Below are 25,842 nucleotides of genomic sequence, written 5' to 3'. Positions count from 1 at the left end.
TATATAATATATATTTCAGAATTTTTTTCCCTTCTGAACTCTAGTATTTCCTTAATGTAACCCCCAACTCATATAAATAAGCACAAGATAAAGCTTAAGTCCTTAGAAAAACCCCAACAACTACTGTGGTCAAATAAGTTGTTTTCACTGACATACATTATATTACTTATAGTTTTATATTCTTGAAATAATTACTATTCCTAATCGGATGCTTTGTCTCTGCAGCAGCCATGGGAGTAAGTGGACTTTGAGTAAAATTTTTTACATAAAGATCAGATTTTAAAATATATAAAATTGTGTGTGTATGTGTTTGGTAATATTTTGTATACGTGTGTGTGTTTGTGTGTGTGTGTATCATATATACAGAGAGGGAGAGAAAGTTGTAAGAAACCAGTTTTCTTAGGAACTATTTTCATCCCATTCACCAAGTTTGCAATCTTTCCTTCTCTTAAAGAGTTACAAAGTGAATTGGAAGCAAAGAAATAGGTACTTAGAGCTAAGTCTAGCTCCACCTTCTCGCATGCTCCAGCTCACCCATCCTACATTGAATTAACAGAGAAAATAATAACAGTAATAATAAAGAGGGACAGAGTGGTATCTGAAGAGCAGCTGGAATGCCCCTCAACAGTCTTACTTATGAAGGCACTTTCTGAAGGCTTCAAAAACCTTTTTCTTTATTTTTTTCAATTAAATCCTCATGCAGGATGTTAATGGTCTTCTGAGACCAATGTATTAACTCTATTTGAGAACCTCATTATAATGTTCTTTTTCTTTACTAAACATTCCTAGTAATGAAATCTTTGAAAGAAAAAAATTTGTCTCCATACTGTTTTAGCCTAAACAATTTTCTGTGTCTTTTGGTAAGATTCTGAGGAAAGTTAGACTGTTGTGGATGACTTCTGTTCACAGCTGTCAAGTTGTTGACCAATTCACTGATGTAGGGTTTATGTTCATAATTTTCTCTTGGGCTTTAGCATTTCAGAGGTTTTGGGTGTCCTGTGGGCTTACTAACTATGTGTGCTTCCCCCACCCCCCCATCTGTGGTGTCAATATGTTTGAAAGAGAAATAGCTCTGTGGCTTCAAGTGTTTCTCAAAACATAAAACAGGGTACCTCTAGCAGACCATGACAATGAGATATTTTGTATCTGTAATGAAATGGTATATACTTCAAGCCCATTCTTTCAAAATCTTGGATGCTTTCCCTTCTATATTAGTACATTTGATCCTCATGGACAAAGAGAGCTCTCAGCTTAGTAGCTATTCCTTGTTGGCAAAGATTCCACTGCAGTGCAGATCAAGGTTCATTGTAGTAAATGGCAAAGGGTAGGGAGCAACATGATGTGTAGTTCTTAGAAACAATCCTTTCCATAGCCAGATTAAAGAAATACAGTTTCAGAGTAAATAGTCTGCTCTCATGGCCTTGAGTTAAATGTGAGAGTCAACAAAGGATTTTGAGAATATTAAGAAAGAATGGAAACTATTTTTACCAACTTTTAGAAAAAATCACTGCCTGACGTGAATATACCAACTCTAGAAACAAATCATGACTAATCCACTGCTGTGTGGAACCCTGTTGTTGTTGTTGTTGTTAGTTGCCATTGAATCATTTCCAACTCATAGCAGCCCTGTGTACAACAGTGAAACACTGCCTGGTCCTGCACTCTCTTTGGCACCATTGCTGTGTTTAATCTCACTGTTACGGATACTTTGTCAGTTTGCTGCCCCTCTGTTTCCCCAAGTATGATGTCCTTCTCCAGGGATTGGTCCCATCTGATAACATGTCCAAGGTATATGACATGAAGTCTTGCCATCTTTACTTCTAAGGTTCTCTCTTTACTTTTTGAAAACAGATTTATTCATCCCTCTGATAGTCCGTAGTAAATTCAGTATTCTTTGACAGTAGCATAATATTTGGCCTCACTTCTTCCCTCTTTCTTATTCCTTATCCAGCTTTCACAAGCTTATGTGGTGATGGAAAATCCCTCAAAAGGCTTGGGGCTGGCATACCTTAGTCCTCAAAGGCTTAGCTTTTTAACACTTTAAAGAGGTTTTTTGCATCACGTTTGCCTGATACAGTATAGCATTTGATTTCTTGCCTGTTGCTTCCATGGTTCTTGATTTGGATCCAAATAAGATGAAATATATAACTTCATTATTTTCTTCATCTGACATAATGTTGTTTACTGTCACAACTATAAGGATTTTGTTTTCTTTATATTGAGATGTAACCTGTACTGAAGGCTGGAGTCTTTGATCTTCATCAGTAAGTGCTTCAAGTCCTTTCCATTTTCTGAAAGCTAGTAATTTTCTGTCATCTGCCTATCACACAGATTGTTAGTGAAGCTTCCTCCAATTCTTCTTCATATAGTCAAAGCTTTGGATTATTGGCTTAGCATACAGACTGAATCCGTTTAATAAAAGGATATAACCCTGAAAAACATCTTTGTGGTGTTTAAAACCATGCAGTATTACCTTGTTCTGGTTGAATGACTGCCTCTTACTCTATGTCCCACATAAGTACAATTAAGTGTTGTGGTATGGGACAAGAGCATATAGTCCTTTGGGGATTCTCTATAGCACTTGATATTTATAATGTTAATATTCTACACTTATTGTAGCCTTGAAAATACAGCATAATCTTCTTATTCAGTTTATGTATTTTAATAATTTCATTATTAAAAGATAAGAGCCTCTCTCTCTCTTTTTTTTTTTTGAGCCTCTCTCTTAAAATCTCTTATCAGAGCAAAGTCATGAAAAGGTTCTCCCATCTATTTATCTCCTCTCTAGGGATTTCTAAGTAACATTTGAAAAAAACGTTATTTGCTATTAAAGACATCTGTGTTGTCACATAGAAGGATTCTCACTCAACATGGAAATGCACTGAGAACTTTTCTAATTTTTCACACAGCCCACACACAGTACTAGGCTGTGACACTTGTATTTAACAATTATACACAAGCTCAGGACAAATACGATGCTCGAGTGGGAAGAAGTGTATTATGAGGCTTCTTTTAACATTGTTCATTTTAAAAGGTGTGGAATTTGTAGTAAATTGCTATTTCTAAATTAGGTTTCAGATTCCATTCTCCAAGTTTCCAAGATCCATCAATTATAAGAGAGAGACTCAACTGTCTCTTTTTATATTGCAGTTTAATCCTGTAACAGTTTCTCCTAGTAACCTGTTACCATCTTACCTAAAAAACTTTACCTTTCTTCTCTGGTTGTTTGACTGCTAACCCAAAGGTTGGAATCCCATAGCAACTTCACAGGAATTACCAGTGACTTTATGGGAGAAGGGTGGGCAGCCTCCTCCTATGTAATTTACAGCCTTCCAAAAACCCACTAAAAGGTCACCTGTTAGTTCTGACTCTATTATAATAAATTTGAGTTTTTAATTTAATCAATTGATAATAGTCTCTGAAGCATTAATGCTTAGAAGAATTTTGAGGCTGTGTTTAAGAAGTGGAGATAAAAATGAGAATTAACATTCATTTACTGTTTTTATTTGTTGTTTGTGTCATTGAGTAAGAATCAATCCAAAGCTGACCCTCTAGTGGGTTGTCAGAGACAGTAAGTCACACAGGAGATTGCCCATCTTTCTCCTGTGGAGGAGCTGGTGGATTTGAACTGTGTGCTCATTAGCAGAAGTTTTAAAGGACCATGGGGGTGCAGTGGTTAAAGTACTCTACTACTGACCATAAAGTAATCTCTCTAGAGGAAATATATGTGACAGTCTGTAACGATACAGCCTTAGAAACCCTTTGAGGTAGTTCTTCCTTGTCTTGTAAATCCTCTAGGAGTTGGAATCAGCTTAACAGCTGTGAGTTTTTATAGCACTCTGGAGGTATAGCACTTAATGCACTAGAGTGCTCACTAAAAGATAGGCAGGTCAGGCCCAGCCAGTGGCTCTTGAATAGAAAGATCTGGTGATCTGCTCTTGTAAAGATGATAGCCCCTGACACCAGAGAGGGCAACATAGCTTTTGAAATAATCTGGTTCAAGGCAAACATAAAAATCTTAGTCCTGTCTTGTGTGGTTTATGTGGAATGCCACCAAAGATGTATGACAGACCCTCCTTGGGCCAAGTTCCGCCCCACGTGTCTTGTCTGAACCTGGTGTCTGGGACAGCCGCTGATGTGCATTAGTCATCAGCTTCTTTGTGAAGCACTCAGTACATTTTGTCTGATTTACCCAACTGAGGGAAATTTATAGCTACTTTTTTAAAATGAAATTCCAGTGAAAGCTTACCAACACTTTGGACTTTCATTCATACATTGTTGCACACTTCCCTCCCTGCCCACCCCTCCCCCCAGTTCGCTTTTCTCTTTGAAAAGAAAAAAAAAATTCTTTCATTGTTATACAATCCCCTCATTCTGCCCCCCGCAAGTCTACCTTACTATGCAGCTCTTATTCTGGATCCTCGTCGTGAAAATAAGACCTAATCATATATTCCTTTTGAAGTTCTCTCTCTCATCTGTTTCAATGTAGTATACGTTATCCCCCCCAACCCTGATGTCAGTCCCATTTTACAATGGTGGCACTATGCAGTATTTGTCCTTTGTAACTGTGATATTTCACTCAGCATAATGTCCTCCAGGGTTACCCAATTTGTATAATAATTCATGAGTTCAGTGCAGCATAGTATTCCATTGTGTGACTATACCACAGCTTCTCTATTCATTTGTTTATTGATAGGCACTTGTGTTGTTTCCAGCTCTTTGCTTCTGTAAACAAAGCAGCAATAAACATGGGTTTGCATATTTCTGCTTGAGTGGCAGTTTTGGTTTCTTTAGGATACATTCCCAGTAGTGGAATTGCTGGGTCAAATGGTATTTCTATTTCTACCTTTCTGAGAAAGCGCCATACTGCCTTCCATAGTGGTTGTACCATTTCACACTCCTACCAAGAATGAATAAGGGTTCCAGTTTCTCTACAGCCTTGACAGCATTTGTTGTTTGCTGCTCTTTTGAATTTTGCTATTCTTACTGGGTGAGATGATATCTCATAGTTATTTTGAACTGCCTGAAGTGCAGGCTGGATTTAGAAGAGGCCATGGCACTAGGGATATTATGGCTAATGTTGGATAGATCTTGGCTGAAAGTAGAGGGTACCAGAGGAATGTTTATTTGTGTTTCATTGACTATGCAAAGGCATTTGTGTGTGCGGATCACAACAAACTGTGGCTGACTTTGAGAAGAATGGGAATCCCAGAACACTTGATTGTGCTTATGTGAAACTTATACTTGGGCCAGGAGACAGTTGTCAGAACAGTACAAGGAAACACTGCATGGTTCAAAATTGGGGAGGGTGCAAGGATGTGTCCTGTCTCCATATCTTTTCAATCTATATGCAGAACAGATTATCCAGGAGGTTGGGCTCTATGAGGAGAAGTGTGGCATCAGAATTGGAGATAGACTCATCAAAACAATCTGCGTTATACAGATGACACAACCCTGCTTGCTGAAACTGAGGAGGACCTGAAGCACTTGCTTGATTGAAGCTCAACATCAAGAAGACAAAGGTTCTTATCACTTGGCTGATTTGCAGCATCATGATAGATGGTGAAGAGATTGAGATTTTTTACAGTTTCCGTTTGCTTGACTCTACATTCAACACTCTTGGTACCAGCAGCCAGGAAATGAAAAGATGAATTGCATTGGGAAAGTCTGGTGTCAGACACCTCGCCAAGGTACTGAGGAGCAATGATATCATTCTGGAGACTAAGGTGCACCTGATACAGGCATGGTCTTTGCCATTACTTGTTAGGCATCAGAGAGCTGGACAATGACTAGGGATGATAGAAGGAGAATTGATTCCTTTGAGCTTTGGGACTGGAGAAGAGTATTGAATATACCATGGACCACTAGAAGAACAAACACGTTCGTCCTGGAGAGGGTGAAGCCAGCTCCTCCTTAGAGGCAAGTATTCTGAAGGTTCATCTGACATACTTTGGACATGTTGCAAGGAGGGACCAGTCATTGGAGAGGGGTGTCATGCTTGGGAGTGTGGAGGGGCAACGCAGGAGAGGAAGACCCTCAATGAGATGGAGTGATTCCGTCACTGGGGTAATGGGGATAGGTGTGTCAGAGACAATATGGTTGTTAAGAGATAGAGCAGGGTTTAGGGCTGTTGTATATAGGGTCTCTATGAGTCACAAGGAACTTGACGGCCCATAACAACAACAGAAATAAGGCAGGAGGCATCTCACTCCCTGATTTCAAATCCTACTACACTGCTGTAGTGGTCAAGACAGTGTGGTACTGGTAAAATGACAAACACATAGATCAATGGAAAAGAATTAAGAACTGGAAATCAGCCCATCTACCTATGGACAACTGATTTTTGACAAGAGATGAAATAATTTTAGTGGGGAAACGAAAGCCTTTTTAACAAATGATGTTGGCAGAATTGGAAAACTATCTGCAAAAAAACTCAAGATCCACACCTCACACCATACACAAAAACCAACTCATAGTGAATCAAGGACCTATGACTAAAACCAAGGACTATAACTTCATTAGAGAAAAGCTTGGAAGAAGGCTAGAAGCACTAATCCACAACATGAACAGTCTTCCAAGTATCCTGGAAAACCGACAACCAGGAGAGGATAAAATAGATGAGTGGGACCTTCTAAGAATTAAATCCATATGCACATTGAAAAACTTCTCCAACAGGGAGCTACAGACTGGGAAAAAATATTTGATAATGACATGTCTGATAAGGGACTTATATCTAGAATTTATAGAATACTTGAGCACCACAACAAGATAAACAACCCGATTGCAAAATGGGCACAGGATATGAACAGATACTTCACCAAAGAAGACATTTAGATGGTGAGCAAATGCATGAAGAAGTGTTCAAAGTTCCTAGCTCTAAAAGACATGCACATTTATAGCTACTTTAAGGAGTGAAATATCTTATAGACGTTGGCATTATTTATGGGATCATATAGTCTAGAAAATATGGTAAGTAGTTGACATGGAAAATTTTTTTTGTTCATAGATCATTCTTATATAATAGGATATCAGTCGGTCTAAAAGCTGTTGATTGATACGCACACTAAAGGCGATTTTGTGGATTAGAAAATTTGAATTCTCCATGTTGGTCAGAATGTATGTGGGTCCTTGAGTGCCTGTGGCCTTTTGCAGCTTCTTTTGGACTGCTTGAACTGCTGCCATCCAGTTCCCTTTTTGTGCTGAAATCATTTACTAATGTCATGAGGCAATTACCTCAGCCCTTTCTTTGTAGGGATTCTTTGTGTAGATATTACTCATTCATATGGATAAACACAATGGCAAAAACTACAGCCTGTATTTTTTTTCTTTTAAGCTTTTTCTGCACTTATGTGAACTTAAGCTCTGCTGCATTCTGAGGGCCAGAGATGGCCAAATAAACCACATAATCACCCAAAGCCCAGCAGGCTATTTAGACTAGTTTAGGTAGAATCAAGTTAAAATTAAAATATCTGCCTCAAAAATCTGCCTCATACAGAGCCCTGCTTGATAGTAGTTACAGTAATTCCTAAGGCCAGACAGGAAAAAATTTATCTCTCTGTATTTCTGTAAGGCCTGGTGGCACACAATAAGTAAGCACTCAGTTGTTAACCAAAATTTTGGTGGTTCCAGCACATCTGAGAACTGTATAGCCCTTTGCTTTTCTAAAGAGTAACCAAAATCCAAAGCCAAACTAAATCCGTTTTATAGCTGCTCTATAGCACAGAGCCCAACTGCTCTGCAGGGTTTCCAAATCTGTAATTTCTGTGGAAGTTCTTGAATCCCTATGCTGTCGGAGCTCTAAGATTGAAAAGGTGCACAGAGATTGCTTCATTTGTTCCTCATCAGCATCAGTGAAGGAGACAGGACAAATTGCTTTAGAGATGAAGTTCACAGCCTTTGAGTGATTTGCCCTAGGCCAAACTAAATGTAAGTGTCAGACTCAAATCTTTTGATTTGCTTTTCTTTCTCAAGTGCCCAGCTTAGAAATCCTCTTTACCTGATACTAACAGATACTTATATCTTGGATGTATGGTACTGGTATGACCAAAACTCTAAACAAGTTGAATGATGATAGCCTTCTGAGAGCTTAAAGCCCAAAACATATACCAGTTAGTAATTCAGACTTAGAATATTTGAGTTACCAATTTGGGGAGTTTCCTCTCTATTTTTTTTTCCATAGCCATGGAGAGTTGGCAGATTGATCAGAGTTGGCCTCTATACTAAAATTACTGTAATTAGTAAATTTTGATCATTATTGATATACATTATAATGGATTATAATTACCTTTTCAAGCAGATATTCAGTGTTTTAAAGCCAAAGCACAATACAAACCCACTCAACAGGTTGAATTTATTTATTTCAGTAGCTGATTTAAAATAAGTTTACCAGTCAACTAATTATTATTATTTACTATCCTCTGTAGAGTGGTCAAGCTGTGTTTTTTACATAGTTTTCATTTTTCAGATATCTCAGTAATCCTTTAACCCACTTACAGGTGAAAAATGAGTTTATAGATAGGGTTGCTATGAGTCGCAAGCGACTCGATGGCACATAACAACAACAACAACATTTCTGACCATTTGTCAGTAGTTATTGCTCTGTACTGTCAAGTCGGAACCAACCCGTAGCTGACCTAGCAGTGGATTTTCAAAGGCAGTAAATTACATGGGAAGAGATTGCCTGTCTTTCTTCCATGGAGGACTTGGTGGATTTGAACTGAGTACCTTTAGGATGGCAGTGCAGTTCGTTTCCATTAAGCCACCAAAGCTTCATAATGTCAATAGGAACCTGAAAATGCTGTCCTAAAAGCATAGGGGAGAAAATGTGTTTTTAGAGATGCTGGATAATATATATAACATGTTCTTTTTAGATAGTAAAAATCAAAGAAGTGAAAATTTGCTCACACTGGCAACCCTCGGGGTGATGTGAGAGGAAGAAGAAATAGTAAGCAAGAGGCACAGGCTTTCATTACCAAACCCACTACTGTCTAACTGATTCCCACTTCTTAGTGACCCAGTAGGGCAGGTAGAACTACCTAAATAATTTCCAAGGCTATAAAGCTTTTACACAAGCAAACTGCCATGTTGTTCTCCCATAGAGTGGTTTCAAACCACTAACATTTTGATTAATAGGCAAGTAGCTCATCATTCAGGTAAATGTTTCACCAAGGTTCCTTTTTAATTACCAAAAGTTAGAAAAGATTAAAACATTAAGACTATATAAGAATGAAAGCTAGAATCATGATATCTGAAAGGTCTTACCTCATCAGCAAAAGAATAAAGTTAAAAAAATTAACCTTTCTACAACAGAAGATGTTAGAGGAAGCTTGCCTTGGGCTAATGAAGACAAGACTTTCCCTGAAAATTTGTTGTCAGTGAGTACAGTGTTTGAATTTCACTTAAATATGTGGATATTAAAATATTTTCAATGTTAAAACTGACATTGAATAGTGATATTGGGCTGGTGTTAACTCAGGCACAGACTGTCTCTAGAAGGATAGACTCAGTCAGGGACATAGAATTCCACAGAAACTGAGCGCATAATTAAAAATTAGAAAACACTAGTATAAGTAACCTGCCATGAATGAAAACCAATAGAGAAAACAAATAAATGATGAAAAAAAAGACATGCCCAGTATCTGTAAATAGAGGTAATATCTGAATCCAAATCAATTAAACCTTTTTTAAAAATCTGTGCTCATAATATCAAGCAAATATTTTCTAGTTCAGATTCTCTTTTGTTAGCTCCAGTATAGTCTAACATATCAAATAGGCAGTGAATGGGAGAAGAAAAAAAAACTTTTTACTCCCATATTATTTACAGCTTTATTTAAGTAAATTTATCCCATAAAACATGAGGAAAAACCAAGAAGAGCAAAATATTTGGCCATCCCTTATAGGTGTGGTAAACCTGGCATAATTACTAATAGCGACTGCCCCTTTCTTACAAAAACATCCCAGTTTGGATGTTAATTGTCATAACAAGTCTTAGACTTCTGCCAGTGAGATTGTCAAACCAGCTCGTCAGTCTCAGGCCAGCTACTTGTGAACACAGATAAAGTTTTAGGATGAAAACCTCACTAGTTGCTCTCAAAGTTTCCTTTATTCTTTGAAGCTCCAACTTGCAATCAGCTCTCATTCTCTCTGGCGTAGTTGAGTCAACAGAGTTTGGAGTAGTTGTTAGGATAAGATTTTTCTTTCAGATAATCTTAATTTACCTTTACCTTTGATATTATCTCTGAGCCAATTGAAGGTACTATTTTCCAAAAAACTTGTCCAATTTGTTTAATACCTCTGAGACTGTGTAGAATAGGTGCGTTTCCATTGCCACAAACCATTTTAAGTTTGTTTTTATTAAGGTATATTGACACACAGTAAAAGTGCTATGTTTTGGCATGTAGGTCAGCCGTCACCACAGTCAAGACAGCAAGATGTATATCCATCACCCCAAAACTTTCCTTATATTTCCTTTAAAATACCTACTCCAGCTTTTCCTCATCCCCGTCCTCAAGCACCCATTAGTCTGGATTCTGTCACTCTTAGTAAATAAAGGAACTCTGGTGATGTAGTACATTACATGTTGCACTGCTAGCTAGAAGCTTTGGAAATTTAATAGACAGTCACTGAGTCAGAATCAGCTAGATGACAGTAGGATTTGGGTTATATATTAGCATTTTCTAGACTTTTCCTAAGCTGCCCTCTCTCAGATCTCTACAGACTTCCCTTTATAATAAAATCATATCATTTTTTGGTATGTGTGTGGCTTCTTCCATGCAGCTTAATTATTTTAAGATTCATCATGTTGCTGAATCAATAACGTGTTCACTTTTGAAAGAAAAAAACAAACAAACTTGTAGATATATATATTTGGGGCAGAGGGAATGTGTGTGTGTGATCACAAACCCTAGTGACGTGATACATTATGTACTGAATTGACCAAAAGGTTATATAGGACATTCACCCCTGTAGAAATTTACCACCTCAGACCGTAAAATGAAGTCATTGGTATAGGGTGTGTGTATGTAAGTGTTCACTTCGGTGGCATTAATTACATCACTGTTTTGTACAATCATCACACTATTTCCAGAACTCCTGAGCCCTTGGTAACTTTTTCTCTATTTTCTATCTCTATAACAGTTCTTGACCCTCTGCAGCAAGCGCTTCAGGTCCTCCTCAGTTTCAGCAAGCAGGGTTGTGTCATCTGCATAACGCAGATTGTTGATAGATCTTCCACCAATCTTGACCCCACATTTCTCCTCATAGAGCCCATCCTTCCGGATTATCTGTTCTGCATACCGGTTGAAAAGGTATGGAGACAGGACACATCCCAGGCATACACCCTTCCCAGTTTTGAACCATGCAGTGTTTCCTTGCTCTGTTCTGACAGCAGCCTCTTCTTGGTCCAAGTATAGGTTTCTCATTAGCACTATCAAGTGTTCTGGGATTCCCATTCTTCTCAGAATCAGCCACAGTTTGTTATGATCCACACAGTCAAATTGCAGCTTCCAGTATGGATTGAGGCTCAATGTCAAGAAGACAAAGATTCTCACCCTTGGACCAATTGGCAGCATCAGGATGGATGGTGAAGAGATTGAGATTGTTCACAGCTTTAGTTTGCTTGGCTCCACAGCCAGCACTCTTGGCACCAGTAGCCAGGAAATTAAAAGATGTCTTGCCATGGGAAAGTCTGCTCGTAGGGACCTCTCCAAAGTACTGAGGAGCAATGTTGTCTCTGGAGACTAAGGTGCATCTGATACAGGCCATGGTCTTTGCTATAACTTGTTATGCATTAGAGAGCTGGACAATGACCAAGGAGGATAGAAGGAGAATTGATGCCTTTGAGCTGTGGTTCTGGAGAAGAGTATTGATGGTACCATGGACTGCTAGGAAAACAAACAGATTTATCCTGGAAAGGATTAAACCGGGTGGCTCCTTGGAGGCAAGGATTCTGAGGCTCCATCTAACATACTTTGGACATGTTGTAAGGAGGAACCAGTCCTTGGAGAGGGACATCATGCTTGGGAAGATGGAGGGCCAGTGCAAGAGGGGAAGGACCTTTAGGAGATGGATTGATTCAGTTACTGGGGTAATTGGGATGGGATTTTCAGAGACAGTGTGATTGGCACAGGACAGAGCAGAGTTTAGGACTGTTGTACATAGGGTCGCTATGAGTCACAAGCGACTCGATGGCACATAACAACAACAACAACATAATAGTTCTTGCTTTTTCATTGTTCAGTAGCCGTCCACTGTGTGGATATACTACAGTCTGTTTATTCATAGTTGAGGGAATCTTGGTTTATTTCCAGTTTTCAGCTATTACAGATAAAGCTTCTGTGAATATTCCTATACAAATTTTTGTCTGAAGGTATACTCTCAATTATCTTATATTAAAAATACCTGGGAATGGAGTGGTTATATGGTAGATATTTCCTTTTTTTATTCAACAAATATTTTAGATAGAACAGAGACACTTTCAACTGAGGAGAGTCATTTCCACACATGGGTAAAATCTAAAAGTAAAAACAACAACAAAAAACCTGAAAAGTGCTATAGAAGTTATGAGCATCTAGTAAATTCAGCCTTTTTCCTCCTTTGACATCAACAAGGTAATTGTTTAAGTGATTGTTAATTGATTATAAATGGAAATTAGGCTTCTGGTGATCAGTATTAAAGAATGCTGTTAAAAATTATATGAAATTATAGCTCTTTCCACTTTAGCGTCATCTCGTTTGAGACCACCGAAGCATGAGGGCCAAGCCATTGGAGGAAAAGCAAATGCACAGGCTGAAGCATAAAAGAAGAAAGATGAGGCAGAGGTCCAAGTAAACATGAGTGTGTGCACCTGCAGATACCACAGCAGCAGGAGTAGAGAACGCTACAGGCTGGCAATGCTGATACAAATTGGTCTGCATGCTCCTGTTTAGAACTTCTGACTCAAGGGATCTAGAAGGTCAATTGCCATGAACACCTCTGAGAGGCCCACTTTCCTCCTTCAAAAACCAGGCCCTTTTGATCGGTTGTCCTGGACCTATGATATTCAGGAATAACTGCTTAATTGTGGTTGGATGTCACGTGCACAGTAAAACCATCTCTTCTGCTGTCTTAGCCGAAGGGAAAAAAAACCCAAACCCTATTTATATGAAATTATAATTGAAGGGCAAGCCTTACTTTCAATTGTGAAGACTTTGTATTCACCATATTCAAGAACTTAGGAAGAGACCTCAGTTAAAATGGATAATGGTTGTGAGTTCTTATTGACCAGAGCAGAATCAAGGGGGAAATTATAATTTATTACTTCTTAATAGTATTCATTTGATCCTGCTCAAGTTTCCACAAACCCATAGCATTTTCCTGGATGACAATTGCTTAAAAAAGAATGCTCCCAAGTAAATATATCAGTGCTTGAGGATTCTTACTCTTACAGCAGTATAGTCCAAGAGCAGTGCTTATGTTGTATGTGATCTTGACATTTACCAACTTTAAGTCAGTTGTGGTTTTGTCTGTTAGGTAACATTCTCAGATGATCACCTGTTTTATTCTACCAGATTTTAGTCAGTTACTGTCATTTTTCCATTATGTTTATAGGAAAGAATTAGATACTTAGATTATTTTTAGTGAAAATTTCAGATGCTGTTGCAAATTGAAAAGAAACACTTCTTTTAATAGCTTTCCTGGAGAGAAAAGAAGCTCATGTTTATTGACCACTCCCTGTGCACCCAGCTCTGTGCAGATGTTCTCAATATTGCTTCATTTCATGGTCTCCTAGTGTATGTAGAATAAAGATGAGTTTCCTTTGCATGTCTTACAAGGCTCTTAACAACCCCACTCCAGCTACTTGTCCTGCCTCATCTTCATCAGTGTAAGGTTTGCAATCTCTGCTTCAGCTAATCTCAGCTGCTTTTGTGTCTTCAAATGTGCCTTGTTTTATGTTACCTCCATACATTCTCTCATGCTTTTCTTTTTACCTGACTCTTCTCTCCCCTACCTCTTTGCCTGCGTTTATTAATAAATAAGCTTATCCTGCTTATTTTTCAGGTCTTGGCTTAGATCTCACTTCATGGGCATGTGCTAAGCTTCTATGAGACCTCAAGTCCTGCTAGGGTGGTAACACTCTCATCTCATTCATCATTCTACCCAGCAACTGCTATAGTGCTTACTACTTTTTGTTGAATGAACCCAAACAAATTTCTCAGATAGATAATTTTATCCACAATTTACACAGCTGCCAAGTAGTGGATCTTCAGGTTCAAATGAAAGACTGACAGTCTTCTACTAAGCTGCTCCATGGTTGTAAGTTGTGATACATTCTGAGAAGGACTGGCAGGCACATTCGGTAACTGAATTGAAACAGTATCCCAAATCATGTCATTGATTCAATATAAAGTCACAATAAAGTAAATTTTCCATGAACCTAATCACTAGTTTTACTATCTTTTGAAAATTTAGTTATTCTGATTTTAGACTCACATAAATTAAAATGAACGATGGCATATAGGCAGCTTTCGAACCCAGTGGGATTCATGGGGTACTGAGATATGTTTCCCTGGAAATGCTTATTCTTAGTGTTAGATTTTCCTGTCTTATGGACCCCTGCCTCAACTCATTTTTAGCATGTTTACAAAGACAGAAATCTTTGCTTCCTTAAGGTACAATTGAAATGTTGGATTTTTTTTTAAATTATGTAAACCATTTTTCCTTAAATTGAAGGTTACAGATGCTGTTACTTTCTGTCCCTGCACCTTTCTTCAGTCGGCTCCTTTGCATTATGAATCGTTTGGAGAACTGCATTTCTTCATCCCTACTTCACCTCTCCAGCCTCATCTCTTGACTTTTACTTCCTCAGAATCTTGGTCCCATTTACTTGGAAGAAGTTGAAATACTATGGATTAAACATACATGACTCTTTCAGGAAAATTCAACTGAGAGTAGTGCCCCTTCCAGTGAAACCCTTGGTTTATCCCATCTCTTAGCATCTTTGATATTCTTCCAAAGTAGTGAGTGTACTTATTTGGTCCCGGTACTAGGATGTAATTTCATGGTTCCTGAATATGTTACATAAAATGTAGAGCATTTAAAAAAACATAATTGAGGTGAGCTCTGGTGGCCTAGTGACAAAAAGCTGCACTGTAATCCCAGAGGTGCACGGTTCAAATCCACCAGATGCTCTGCTGGAGAAGGAGGAACAATCTCCTCCTGTACCAGTCAGATCTATTTGACGGTACACACAGACAAAAAAAAAACCAACAAAAAAAACCACACCCTAATTGAAAAGAATCAGTCTTAAGACTCAGATCTCTTTCAATATGATATAATAAATTGGAATTAGTTTGGTGTAGGAGGAAACAAGGATATAGTCATGACTTTAACTTGCTTTCTTGCTCTGGACCTGTAAAATTTGACTTCTGGATTAGACTAGTTTTTTGGTTTGGGGGAGTTTTTAGTTGATTTTTTTTAAAGTAATTTGAGTTAAAGTCTACAAAGAAAACTCGTTTTCTGATCATACACTTTTGATTTTGAGACATTTATCGCAATCCACCAGTGTAAAGAACTCTTCCCACTTCCTCCCTGTGTTTCCTGTTTCCATTGATCCATTGACCTTTGTGCCTTTTGAGCTTTATTCCTGGGCAGATACTGCCCTTTTGATCTTTTATGGTTGATTGACTTGATTAGTCTTTTGTGGTTCAAATTCTTATTGTCAAATGCTGGTCATTTTCCAGCTACATAGTTCCCTCTTGGCCCTTCGAACCAAAATAGATCATGGGCCTTGCATTTTCACATGAACCACAGGGAACTGTTCTTCAGGGTTAACTATGGGATGTTTTCCTTTTTTACCAAATAAAGTTCAATTCACACATCGTAAATTATAACCCCAAAAATTGATTAGGAAGGTTTGTCATATACAGACCAAATGCCTACTTTTAACTTGGAAGTCTCATAAGCTTAGATCACTGAAAAAACTCCTGACTTCTGCTTCCTTTGGCTATCCTATATTTGGTGGAATTTTTTAAAATTTTTTTTAAACATGCTTTTCTAATTTAGGTCTTATATTCTTGACGTTAGAGCCAGGCTAAATACAGACATCAGTGAGATTCTCACAGTTCCCTGCAGACTGAGAATTCAGGGAAGAAATACAGCTGTTAAACACTCTTGTCGTGTTTGAAAGCTTACCTGTGCCAGGTGACTAGCTGACTTTTCCACTAAAAGCAGGAGTGACTCGAGGTTAGGGACTGTCACTTATTCTACCTCACTTCTCTAGTACCTTGCTCAATATTTGGCACAGAAATTGATGTTAACAAAAATAAACATGTATTATTTCCCTATCCATATTATTTTCTTTTAAGCAGAACTTGTCAAAACCCATGTAGCAACCTATCACAAGGTTTCTTTAATAAAGATATATTTCAGATCTTTAATAATAAATCTTTGGAAATGAGATAAACCAGAAGAATTTTAGATATTGATTTTATTTAGAAACAGAAAAACAATTACTGACATTTAAATGTTCTTGAAAGATTTTTTTTTAAGTTACCTATAGATTTAGATGATTTTATTTTTTGCAGGCTTCAATCCATAGACCTTTCCTTAAGATTCTTAAGAAAATTTATGTATTACCTACCTTAAGAATGCGAATGTTTTGCTGGTGTCAAAATTGAATGTGTGATCATTGAGCAAGAACGGAAAGGTCTGTGTTGTAGGCAGGATCGAGAACTTCTTTTTTTCTAATTCCACACAGACACGTCTTCGGCCTCTGAGGATGAGGGCTCACTGAGACGCCAAGCTGCGCTCTCTGCTGCCTTGCAACAGAGCTTACAGAATGCTGAGTCCTGGATCAACCGTTCAATTCAGGGATCGTCCACTTCTTCATCCGCATCTTCTACGCTGTCCCATGGAGAGGTCAAAGGAACCAGTGGGTCTCTAGCTGATGTATTTGCCAATACTCGAATAGGTAGGAGCTGGATTAATCCAAGAAGCCCAAATTATGTCCCATTTGGCTCCCAGTATCCAGAAAATTGTTTATGATTTGTATTAGGTTTATTGGAATGGTCTAAAAATATAATCAGAGAGAACATGACAATAAACAAGGCAAAGAAGGAAACACCAGCAATACATTTGTTACAGGAATGATAGCTATCATCTGCATTATTAGTACATAATTTTGCCCACCTGAAGCCATAGCTATTTCCAAAAGCAATATTCAAGCTGCAAGATACAATACCAGTCTTAGCATGGGTTTACCACAGTTGAAAAAGATAATTCATATTAACAGTGGTACTCAGCTGTTACCCAGAGGTCAGCAGTTCAAACTTAACAGCCACTCCATGTGGGAAAAATGTGTCAGTCAACATTTGTAAACATACAGCCTTTTAAACCCTTTGGGACAGTTGTACTCTGTTCTGCAGAGTGGCTGTGAATTGGTATCAGTTCAATAGAAGCAAAGTTTGCTTGTTTGTTTTATTTCAAGAAAAGAGGGGAAAGAGAAGTAACACATTAAACTTGAGCAAATTCAACACCAAGGGCCACTGAGGCCTTTTTTTGCCTTTAAAGTAAAGACTGGATGTATTGTGCTTGCTGTTGTGATATTGCTACAACCAGAATGTGCAGGCTGAAGATGTTGGTACTCTGTGAGTTGCTACCTGCTCTCAGTGCTACTGTATGGAGTGTAGCTTTTGCCTGGCTCTGCTTTATGTCTTTTGTGTTTCCTTTTAAGAGTTTGTTACATCTGAAGATAAAAGATATATTCAGATCTTGGCTTTTGCTTAGTTGTTTGGTACAAATTGTACAACGTAGTATATATTCCATCATGTGTTTGTAATAACCTTCTCTTTTTTCCTTGACCTTCAGTTGGATTTGTGGTCTTAATTTTCATGTCAGTGACCTTTTTATACTGCTGTATACTGAGGATAAAGATAGAATATGTATGCCATTTTTCTAGTTAGTTATTTCAGAGGAGAAAAATTTGGAAATTTTTCAATTCAAGGCCATGTTTTTAAAAGAAAATAGTTATCCTGAGGATATTATTGCCCAAATTTAAAAGTCAGGTGCCATCAGATAGATGGCTTGCTGTGCACACCTGGCTTTGCCCACTGAACCTCCATAAAGCAACTGCGCATGCACGTGTTCACCTGTCCCTTTGGAAGCTAAGCTGCAGAAGCTGTGGCTCAGGTTTTGGTTTTGTGTTTGTCTAAAGATCAATTTAAATTGTTAAAAGTATTGTCCAAGTGCCTAGTTAACTTTATTAGAGTTTTTGTTACCTATTTCATCTGGCCGCATATTTTCCATTGTTTTTCTCTACTGTGGGAAATGTTGTGGTTCAGTTATTGACAAAAACCACTTATTTAATTCAGTATTATTGGTGTTTGGATATTTGTTCTAATAGGAGTGATCCATGTTCCTAATAATAAATTTTAAAATACTGGTAAAAGTACAATAGCCTATCATTCGCTTTCCCATGGATAACATTAGTATATCACTTAAATTTATCTCCTTCTAAATGTAAGTTAATGGAAATATATAAAAGTTAGGGAGCTGTGGTATCATGGTATGTCTAGTGAGTTTCACTGCTAACCAAAGGCAGTGTCTCCAGTGGTTTGAATCCGCCAGTGTTTGCTGGGAGAAAGATGGGAATCTTCTCCTGTTAAGATTTATAGCCTCAGACACCTAACAGAGGGTCACTGTGAATCAGAATTGATTTAAAGACAGTCATTTAGTGTTTTGCTTTGTATAGATATTAAATTTTATAAAATTTAATGTTCATAATCTGCCTGTCTTAACATCGTGTCATGAATAAACTTTATTTACATCATTACTGTGCTAATTTTCTCACGGTTTCAAAATATGGCGTTATATGATTGTGACCTAATTTATTTAGCTTTTACCTCTTTGGGACATTGAAGTTATTTCCAGTTTTTCATTGTTACAAAAAGTTCTGAAATTAACTTCTTTGATCCTACAATTTTGTACATTTATCTGATTGTTTTCTTAGAATATATTCCTCTAAGTGGAATTTTGCTGGGTCAAATTAAAACATCTTTTTAACCAAATTATCCTATAGTAAAGTATAGTATAATACCATTATGCTAATAAATTAAACTAATAAATGTAGATTTTAGAGCATAGAGACCTTACTGATTTTAGAAATTATTTCTGAGAGTGGGGGTTTTTAAATATAATTGAGATGCCTTTCATTATTTTAATACACCATACATTGTACTTCCTTTCATTTATTTCTCTTCTTCAGGTGTTTTCTTCTCAGTTTTTCATAACACCTCCTTTTCAATTTGTCTCTTCCAACCTAATGCTGTTTAATTGCTCTACATTAAGAATTGCTACATAAAGTAGAATGCAAGAGCACCGTTTAATAACTGCTTAGAATAAAGAAGAACCTTACCTGCTGAATTTATTCCAGCTACCTATTGGTTTCTTATGAAAATGGAAAGTGGACTTTATGTTTATTCATCTAGAAACCTGAACAAAGTGACCCACTTCCAAAGTCACTGTTTTGTTACTGGATTAAAGGGGAAATATTGTACATAAACCAACATGACCCACTTCCAAAGTCACTGCTTTGTTACTGGATTAAAGGGGAAACATTATATATAAACCAACATTATAAAGAAATGTCCAAGAGACAAGCCTATCAGTAGCCAGTTAAGATCATACACAGTTTGATTACATTTTAAGGTTACTTGTAATATTTCATTATGATTAATGTAAAACAGTAGATACCTAGCAGACTTTTTGTGAAGAAAATGTTTTGAGAAGCCTTTGATAGATTGTTTGATCTTCTTATAAAAGCCAAATTCCTATTTGTAGTTTTTTTCCTCCTCGTTGTTTTGTGGTGTGTTTTTTTTTAAATTAAAGATTCTGATTTTCACTGGTGATGTATTAGAATTCTAAATTTTGTTTTCTCCCCTCCTAGAGAGTTTCTCTGCTCCCCCTGACGTCACTACAACTACCTCTTCCTCATCATCATCGTCCTCAATACGCCCAGCAAATATTGACCTACCCCCCTCTGGGATAGTTAAAGGCATGCACAAAGGATCCAACAGGTCCAGCCTTATGGATACAGCTGATGGTAGGGGTTTCTTTTTGGCAGAAAAAATTAAATTGAACTGGAGAAATATACATGATAAACCATAGCACCTCATTGATTCTGTTAGCCTGCCATAGCAAGTGGCCTGCTAACATCATGTCATCTTGGCCACACTCTCTTTGAAAATTTACAGAATGGCAGCAGCAATGTTTATTTAGATTTGGTTTGTATTTCCAGAGGATTCTTTGGACAAAAAACCCTGAGAGGGGAATAATAATAATATTAGAGAAAAAAGAAGTTAGGAGAAATCTGTTTGCAGTATTTAATTTAAAGCACCAAATTTGTTCTCTTTGGTCCTAACAACTTGTCATATACATATTTGTACCCATTTGGGCAAACTGAATGAAATGAGACTATGAACAAAGGCCAAATATCATTAGACACAAGCATTTCTAAAGGAATCTAGGAGCTAAATTCTCTCCAAAAGCAGTGAGTTTTAACATGCCAAAATTTTTTTTCTTTTATAGGTGTGCCTGTCAGTAGTAGAGTATCCACAAAAATCCAGCAACTTCTCAACACTCTAAAAAGACCGAAAAGGCCTCCCTTAAAGGAATTTTTTGTGGATGACTCTGAAGAAATTGTGGAAGGTAGTAGTAATTATACCACAAGCATACACTCATCATACAAATAGTTCTTGAACAATTACCACTTGCTATGTACCATAGGATTACAAGGATGACTTAGACATGGTCCTTGGCTTCAGGGAGCTAATAGTTCTCCACTCACTTTCTTATAAGGATTGTTTATATTTTATATCGGAGATGAAAGATAAGAAAGAAAAAGAGGAGAGCAGGAAGGCAAACCGATAACTGTGGAGCATACAACTACTCCCTGAGTGCTTGGATATGTGCTCTTTCAATTAGGGACCATCCCAAATATATAATTTTAAAAATAATTTGTATTTGGCTTTGTTTTGGAAATGGATTTCAGGTTAGTCTAAATATTTTGCTAAATTTTTATTTTTTATGTTGCAATATTCTTTTGTTAAAAATTATTTAGTTAGGCGAGCTCTGGTGGCCTAGTGGCAAGAAGCTGCAACTCTGTAAGGCAGCATGGTAGATTTTTAAAAAAGATTAAACAATTCTTATTGCTTATAATTTAAAGCAGTGCTAAAATATTTACAGGTGAAAAGATAGTTTGGCTAAGACTGCCTGTGGTGAGGATGGGCCTCATAGGGAAAGCAGTAATGATCGGTGGTTTAATATTTTAAAAGTATGTATATATGAAATCATAAGATGTCTGCAGTTTAATAGGGAAAACTGGGTGTAGAATGAGTGAGAATATGGATGGACATTTAATAATTATTCAAGTTCAGTAATAAATAGATCTAACAAAAGCGTTTTGTCAAAAGAACTATGCCTTGTTGGCTTTGTAGTCTGTTTTTACGTCCTGAGACTAATAGTAGGTTTTAATCACCTCAGACTTGTCACTGGATTTAGACACATTCATAGACTAGATCCAGGCTTAGCCCACTTTATGCAGCAAGAAGCAAAAAGCAACCTGGCAAATGAGGATAAGAGGAGTTTCTGTTTGTTTAGGAGACTCTACCCTCGAGTGATCAGTGAACATCTTTCTTACTGCACTGATCTTCAGGGTGCTCATGCTGGTGATGGCCTTCCTAACACTGTATTGACAAACCAAATGGAAGATGAAGTTTAATAGGAACCATGCTTGAATGGTTTGAATTGTTAGTATAGAGAGCCAGTAGCCTTTTAATAACTGTAGATAGATAAAACTCGTTGCCTTTTGCAAATTCAGTTCCGTTCAGCAAACATTGTATAACAGCCACTCTATTTTAGTAGTATCAATAAGAAAAAGTTTAAGAATTATCCTTTCCCTCAGAAACCATTAGTTTTTAGAGAGCAAAGCTTATGCTGTGATAGAAACCATGGAGGATCCTCAGTATTTTAATAGAGTAGAGAAAGCACCACACAGTGTTGGATCACTAAGGAAGGAATAATCTTCTAGGGAAAGATTTGGGAATTGTTTGCCAGAAAAGGGGCCTTTGAGTGGAGCTTTCAGAAGGATGAGTAATAACTCACCAGGAGGCAAAGGGTTTGGCTATACAAGGTGTTTGCAGAGGTATGGAGATAGAGAACATTGTCATCTATGTCATCCTTGCCTTGCAGGGTCTTATAGTGACCCTGGAGAATAGCTGTTTCTATTTTACAGATTTGAAGAATGAGGCTTAGACATATGAATCGGCCTAAAGTCACGTGAAAAATAAATATAAACTTAGGTCCCAGTTTAATATCTTTCCATTAAACAAAACCTAGGTCTCTGACATTGGACGTAAGCTAAAATGATTTAAAATTTTGTTTACTTAAAATTGTCAAAAAAGATTTATACTCTTTGTTTCTCTGTATATCAGTGACTTGTTTTGGGGTCTTTTTTTAATCCTAAGAGAATTGGGATTTGTTTTTTGCATAAAACACATTGAATAAGATCTTAGTATTTTATGGAAAGATGAATTACCTTTTCTAATTGCCATTTCTAATCATGCCCTTCCTTTTCTCAAAGTGAGTTTAAACCAGATTTATAGTTCAAAAGTATTTACAGTTAGAGGTGAACAGTTGTTATTCTGGAATTCGTGCTTATTTCATTTCTTCTATTCATAACCTTGTGGGGGTTTTTTGGGCACAGTACCTCAGCCAGATCCCAACCAGCCCAAGCCCGAGGGACGGCAGATGACCCCTGTGAAGGGAGAGCCACTGGGTGTCATCTGTAACTGGCCACCTGCTCTGGAATCCGCCCTACAGCGTTGGGGCACAACTCAAGCAAAGTGCCCCTGTCTGACCGCCCTGGACGTGACGGGAAAACCAGTTTACACTCTTACATACGGTGAGCTCACAGATGCTAAGCCCCTCCTTTTCTCCTAACAGTTCTTCAGAACATCATGGGTAGTGTTTTTGTTCTGATATTTAACAGTTTCTGGTTCTTGTGCTTCTGAAGGTTTTCTGTATTATTTAATAAAACCCAAAGTTCCAGGTAAGCTCATGGCCAAATATTTTCATTTGCTAAAATGACCTTTGCAAGCCACTTAACATTTGAAAGATAGCAAAAAGAAGAAAGAGACTTTGTAGATCCATTGATGTTTTGACATCAGACGAAGAATTTTGAAAGGTGTTTGAGCAGAATTAATGATGTATGGGAGGAAGTAGAGTTTTATCTAAAAAAATTGAAACTGATAACTCTTTAGATCTTTGTCTTGCTTCACTCTGCCTCGTGGCATGCACAAAATTTCATAAAAAAACCAAGAATCTGTGCATTTTTACTTAGTGTTTTTCTTTTCAAAATACCTTCATGAAGAATGGATTCAACCCTGGGCTATCAGATTGTATACTAGTTTATTCATACAAATTACTTTTACCTTACAAATGGGGCTCATTGTGCATCAACCTAGACACAGAATAATTTTAAAGAAAAAAGTTTGATATGACTTTAAACCTTGGGTGCCCCCTGCCTAAATTGTATATAATAACATGCCTATTTAACACAAAGACGCTTTGGTAGCATAGTCTACAGGAAGTTGCACTGCTAATTCAAATTCCATACCTCTCTGGTGGTTCAAATCCAGCATTTCAGAGGATGGAAGAATGGGAAATCTCCTTTGTTTGATTTACAACCTCAGAAAGCTCACTGAAGGGTCAGCTATGCTTTGTTCAGTCTCAAAGGCAATGACTTGAGTTGTTGAGTTTATTAAAATAACGACTTTTCTCTTACTTTTCTCATAATATAAAGAAAGATTTCTAAGGTGAAGAAGAGAGATGGAGTAGGAAGAGAGGAAACCTACGTTTCTCTCACTCCAAAAAAGACTTTCAGCGTTCGTTTGTGAAGCTACTTATTAATTTACATAACTATTAAAGAGCCAGCTGTCTAAATCTTGCCATGTCTTTTTCCGTATGTTCACACAGTTAATTTCTATTTTATTGTCAGTTTTCACTCAGTTGCACTGGTATTGAATGTTTGTCTGAATTGTACTTTTATTTTACAGTGACTTCACATAGCTAATACCACATATGTAAGTGGGGGGTTTTGTGCTTTTTTCCCCCCAGAAAAGCTTAGTATGGCAGTAGTCTTCTGATTTTTCAGTCTCATTTAAATAAACAATTATCTCCATTTATATGTAATGACCTCACATCAAGTTATTTCTGAATATTCACCTTACTTCAGAAAACACTTCAAGTATTATCTAAACCAGAATGGGTATCTAGTGACAATCTGATGGAAGGCAGAACAGTCTTGGTAAACTGCTTGCTGCTTTAGGTACTAGCTGATGGGTTTTTGGCTGGCAAGCCCTTGTGACAGAGAACTATCCCAGAGGGTTTTCTTGGCTTCTGAACTTTAGAGACAGAAACCATGAGGGAATGTGATTGGAAGGCTGGAACACCATAGGTAGGACAGAAGGTGATGTTTGTCTACCACATCATTTAGGCAAGACCATTAATTATCTTAGGTAATGTGCCAGTGAACTGAGGGGGTCTGCATTTTTTTAATTAATTTAATTTTTTAAATTAATTTTAATGAAAGTTTACAGAGACTTAGGGTTTACATTCAGGGGTCTACAGTTTTTTAATATGACTCTACTTTCTTTTCCCAGGAAAGCTATGGAGCAGAAGTTTAAAGTTGGCTTATACACTGCTTAATAAACTCGGGACCAAAAACGAACCTGTGCTAAAACCTGGAGATAGGGTAATTGTCTAGTGTATCTTAAAAAAAATAGATACATATCCTGGATTTTTAATGTACACCAGTTAGATGTGTAAACTGTCGTTTTAAAAAACAGAAATTTTGTTATTACCCAGGTTAGCAAAATGCTAGGTGGCAGTTTTTACATTCGTATGTTAAAGAACTTTTCCATGTTCCTTCTGATTGCTAATCAGTACACTTTTAAGAGCTGAAAGAAAGGAGAAACCTAAATCTTTCTGGAATTAAAAATAATTCAGTGCTTTAGATACAGATAGCAAGAGTGAGTAAGAGTGTGTGTGTGTGTTTTATTCTTTACACAGAACTGCCAAAAAACTTTTAAAACCGTTTTCTTGGTCTTAGAAATTCAGGAAGCTTTGTGCTGCTTCCTCATTAACTTTTATTTTCTCTAGTGCAAATGTCTATTAACTAGATAGTTCATGAGAAGTGTTCTATATAAATAAGTATAACATTGAGTGCCTTAGTTTGTGTATGTTCCATCTTGCCATTTAGGTAGCCCTGGTTTACCCGAACAATGATCCAGTCATGTTTATGGTGGCTTTCTATGGATGTCTCCTGGCAGAAGTGATTCCAGTGCCTATAGAGGTACCTCTAACCAGAAAGGTAACATTGTTTACTCCAAGGAATGGAGCCTCATGTGAGATGATGGGTTCTTGCTGGATCATTGACTCAGTTACATTAGAAATAATCTGACCATTTTCTAAAATATTCAGCTTCGCTTCCTAAAAACCTAGGTGTTATAGGGAAAAGTACTTTATCCAGATTTTAATATTTATAAGTTTCACGCAAAGAAAATATTTCCTTTTTTTCTTTTTAAAGAAAATATTTTCTGAGAGACTTTTTTGTATTATTTTGTATCGGAAAAATAATCAAGGAGATACACTTGACGACTTTTTGTCAATTATTATTCATCAGGAGTATCACTTTCTTCAAAGTCTGATAATAATTTGCATTTACAATAGTTGAGACTGTTTTGTGAATGGATTTCCTTAAACCCTTTCCCAGGACCTAGGGTTTCCATTATGTCAGAGTGCAATAGT

At 37.2% G+C, this 25,842-nt stretch overlaps 1 protein-coding gene across 1 annotated transcript in view; it reads left to right on the top strand.

Moving 5' to 3' along the window:
• The window catches only part of DIP2B (DIP2 disco-interacting protein 2 homolog B (Drosophila)), a 303,253-nt gene that overhangs the window by 216,884 nt on the left and 60,527 nt on the right, over positions 1–25,842 (top strand). The window contains exons 5-10 of the mRNA XM_006900236.1: positions 16,736–16,948; positions 19,922–20,077; positions 20,563–20,682; positions 22,739–22,936; positions 24,696–24,787; positions 25,295–25,405. Of these exons, the coding sequence (XP_006900298.1) occupies positions 16,736–16,948; positions 19,922–20,077; positions 20,563–20,682; positions 22,739–22,936; positions 24,696–24,787; positions 25,295–25,405 (890 nt within the window). The remainder of the gene's footprint in view (positions 1–16,735; positions 16,949–19,921; positions 20,078–20,562; positions 20,683–22,738; positions 22,937–24,695; positions 24,788–25,294; positions 25,406–25,842) is intronic.

The sequence above is a fragment of the Elephantulus edwardii genome, unplaced genomic scaffold, assembly GCF_000299155.1.
Source record: "Elephantulus edwardii isolate Elephantulus edwardi_28Jun2011 unplaced genomic scaffold, EleEdw1.0 scaffold00278, whole genome shotgun sequence".
NCBI classification, from domain to species: domain Eukaryota; kingdom Metazoa; phylum Chordata; class Mammalia; order Macroscelidea; family Macroscelididae; genus Elephantulus; species Elephantulus edwardii.
The sequence above is the reverse complement of the archived record's forward strand: the minus strand, read 5'-3'. Positions and strand labels throughout refer to the sequence as shown.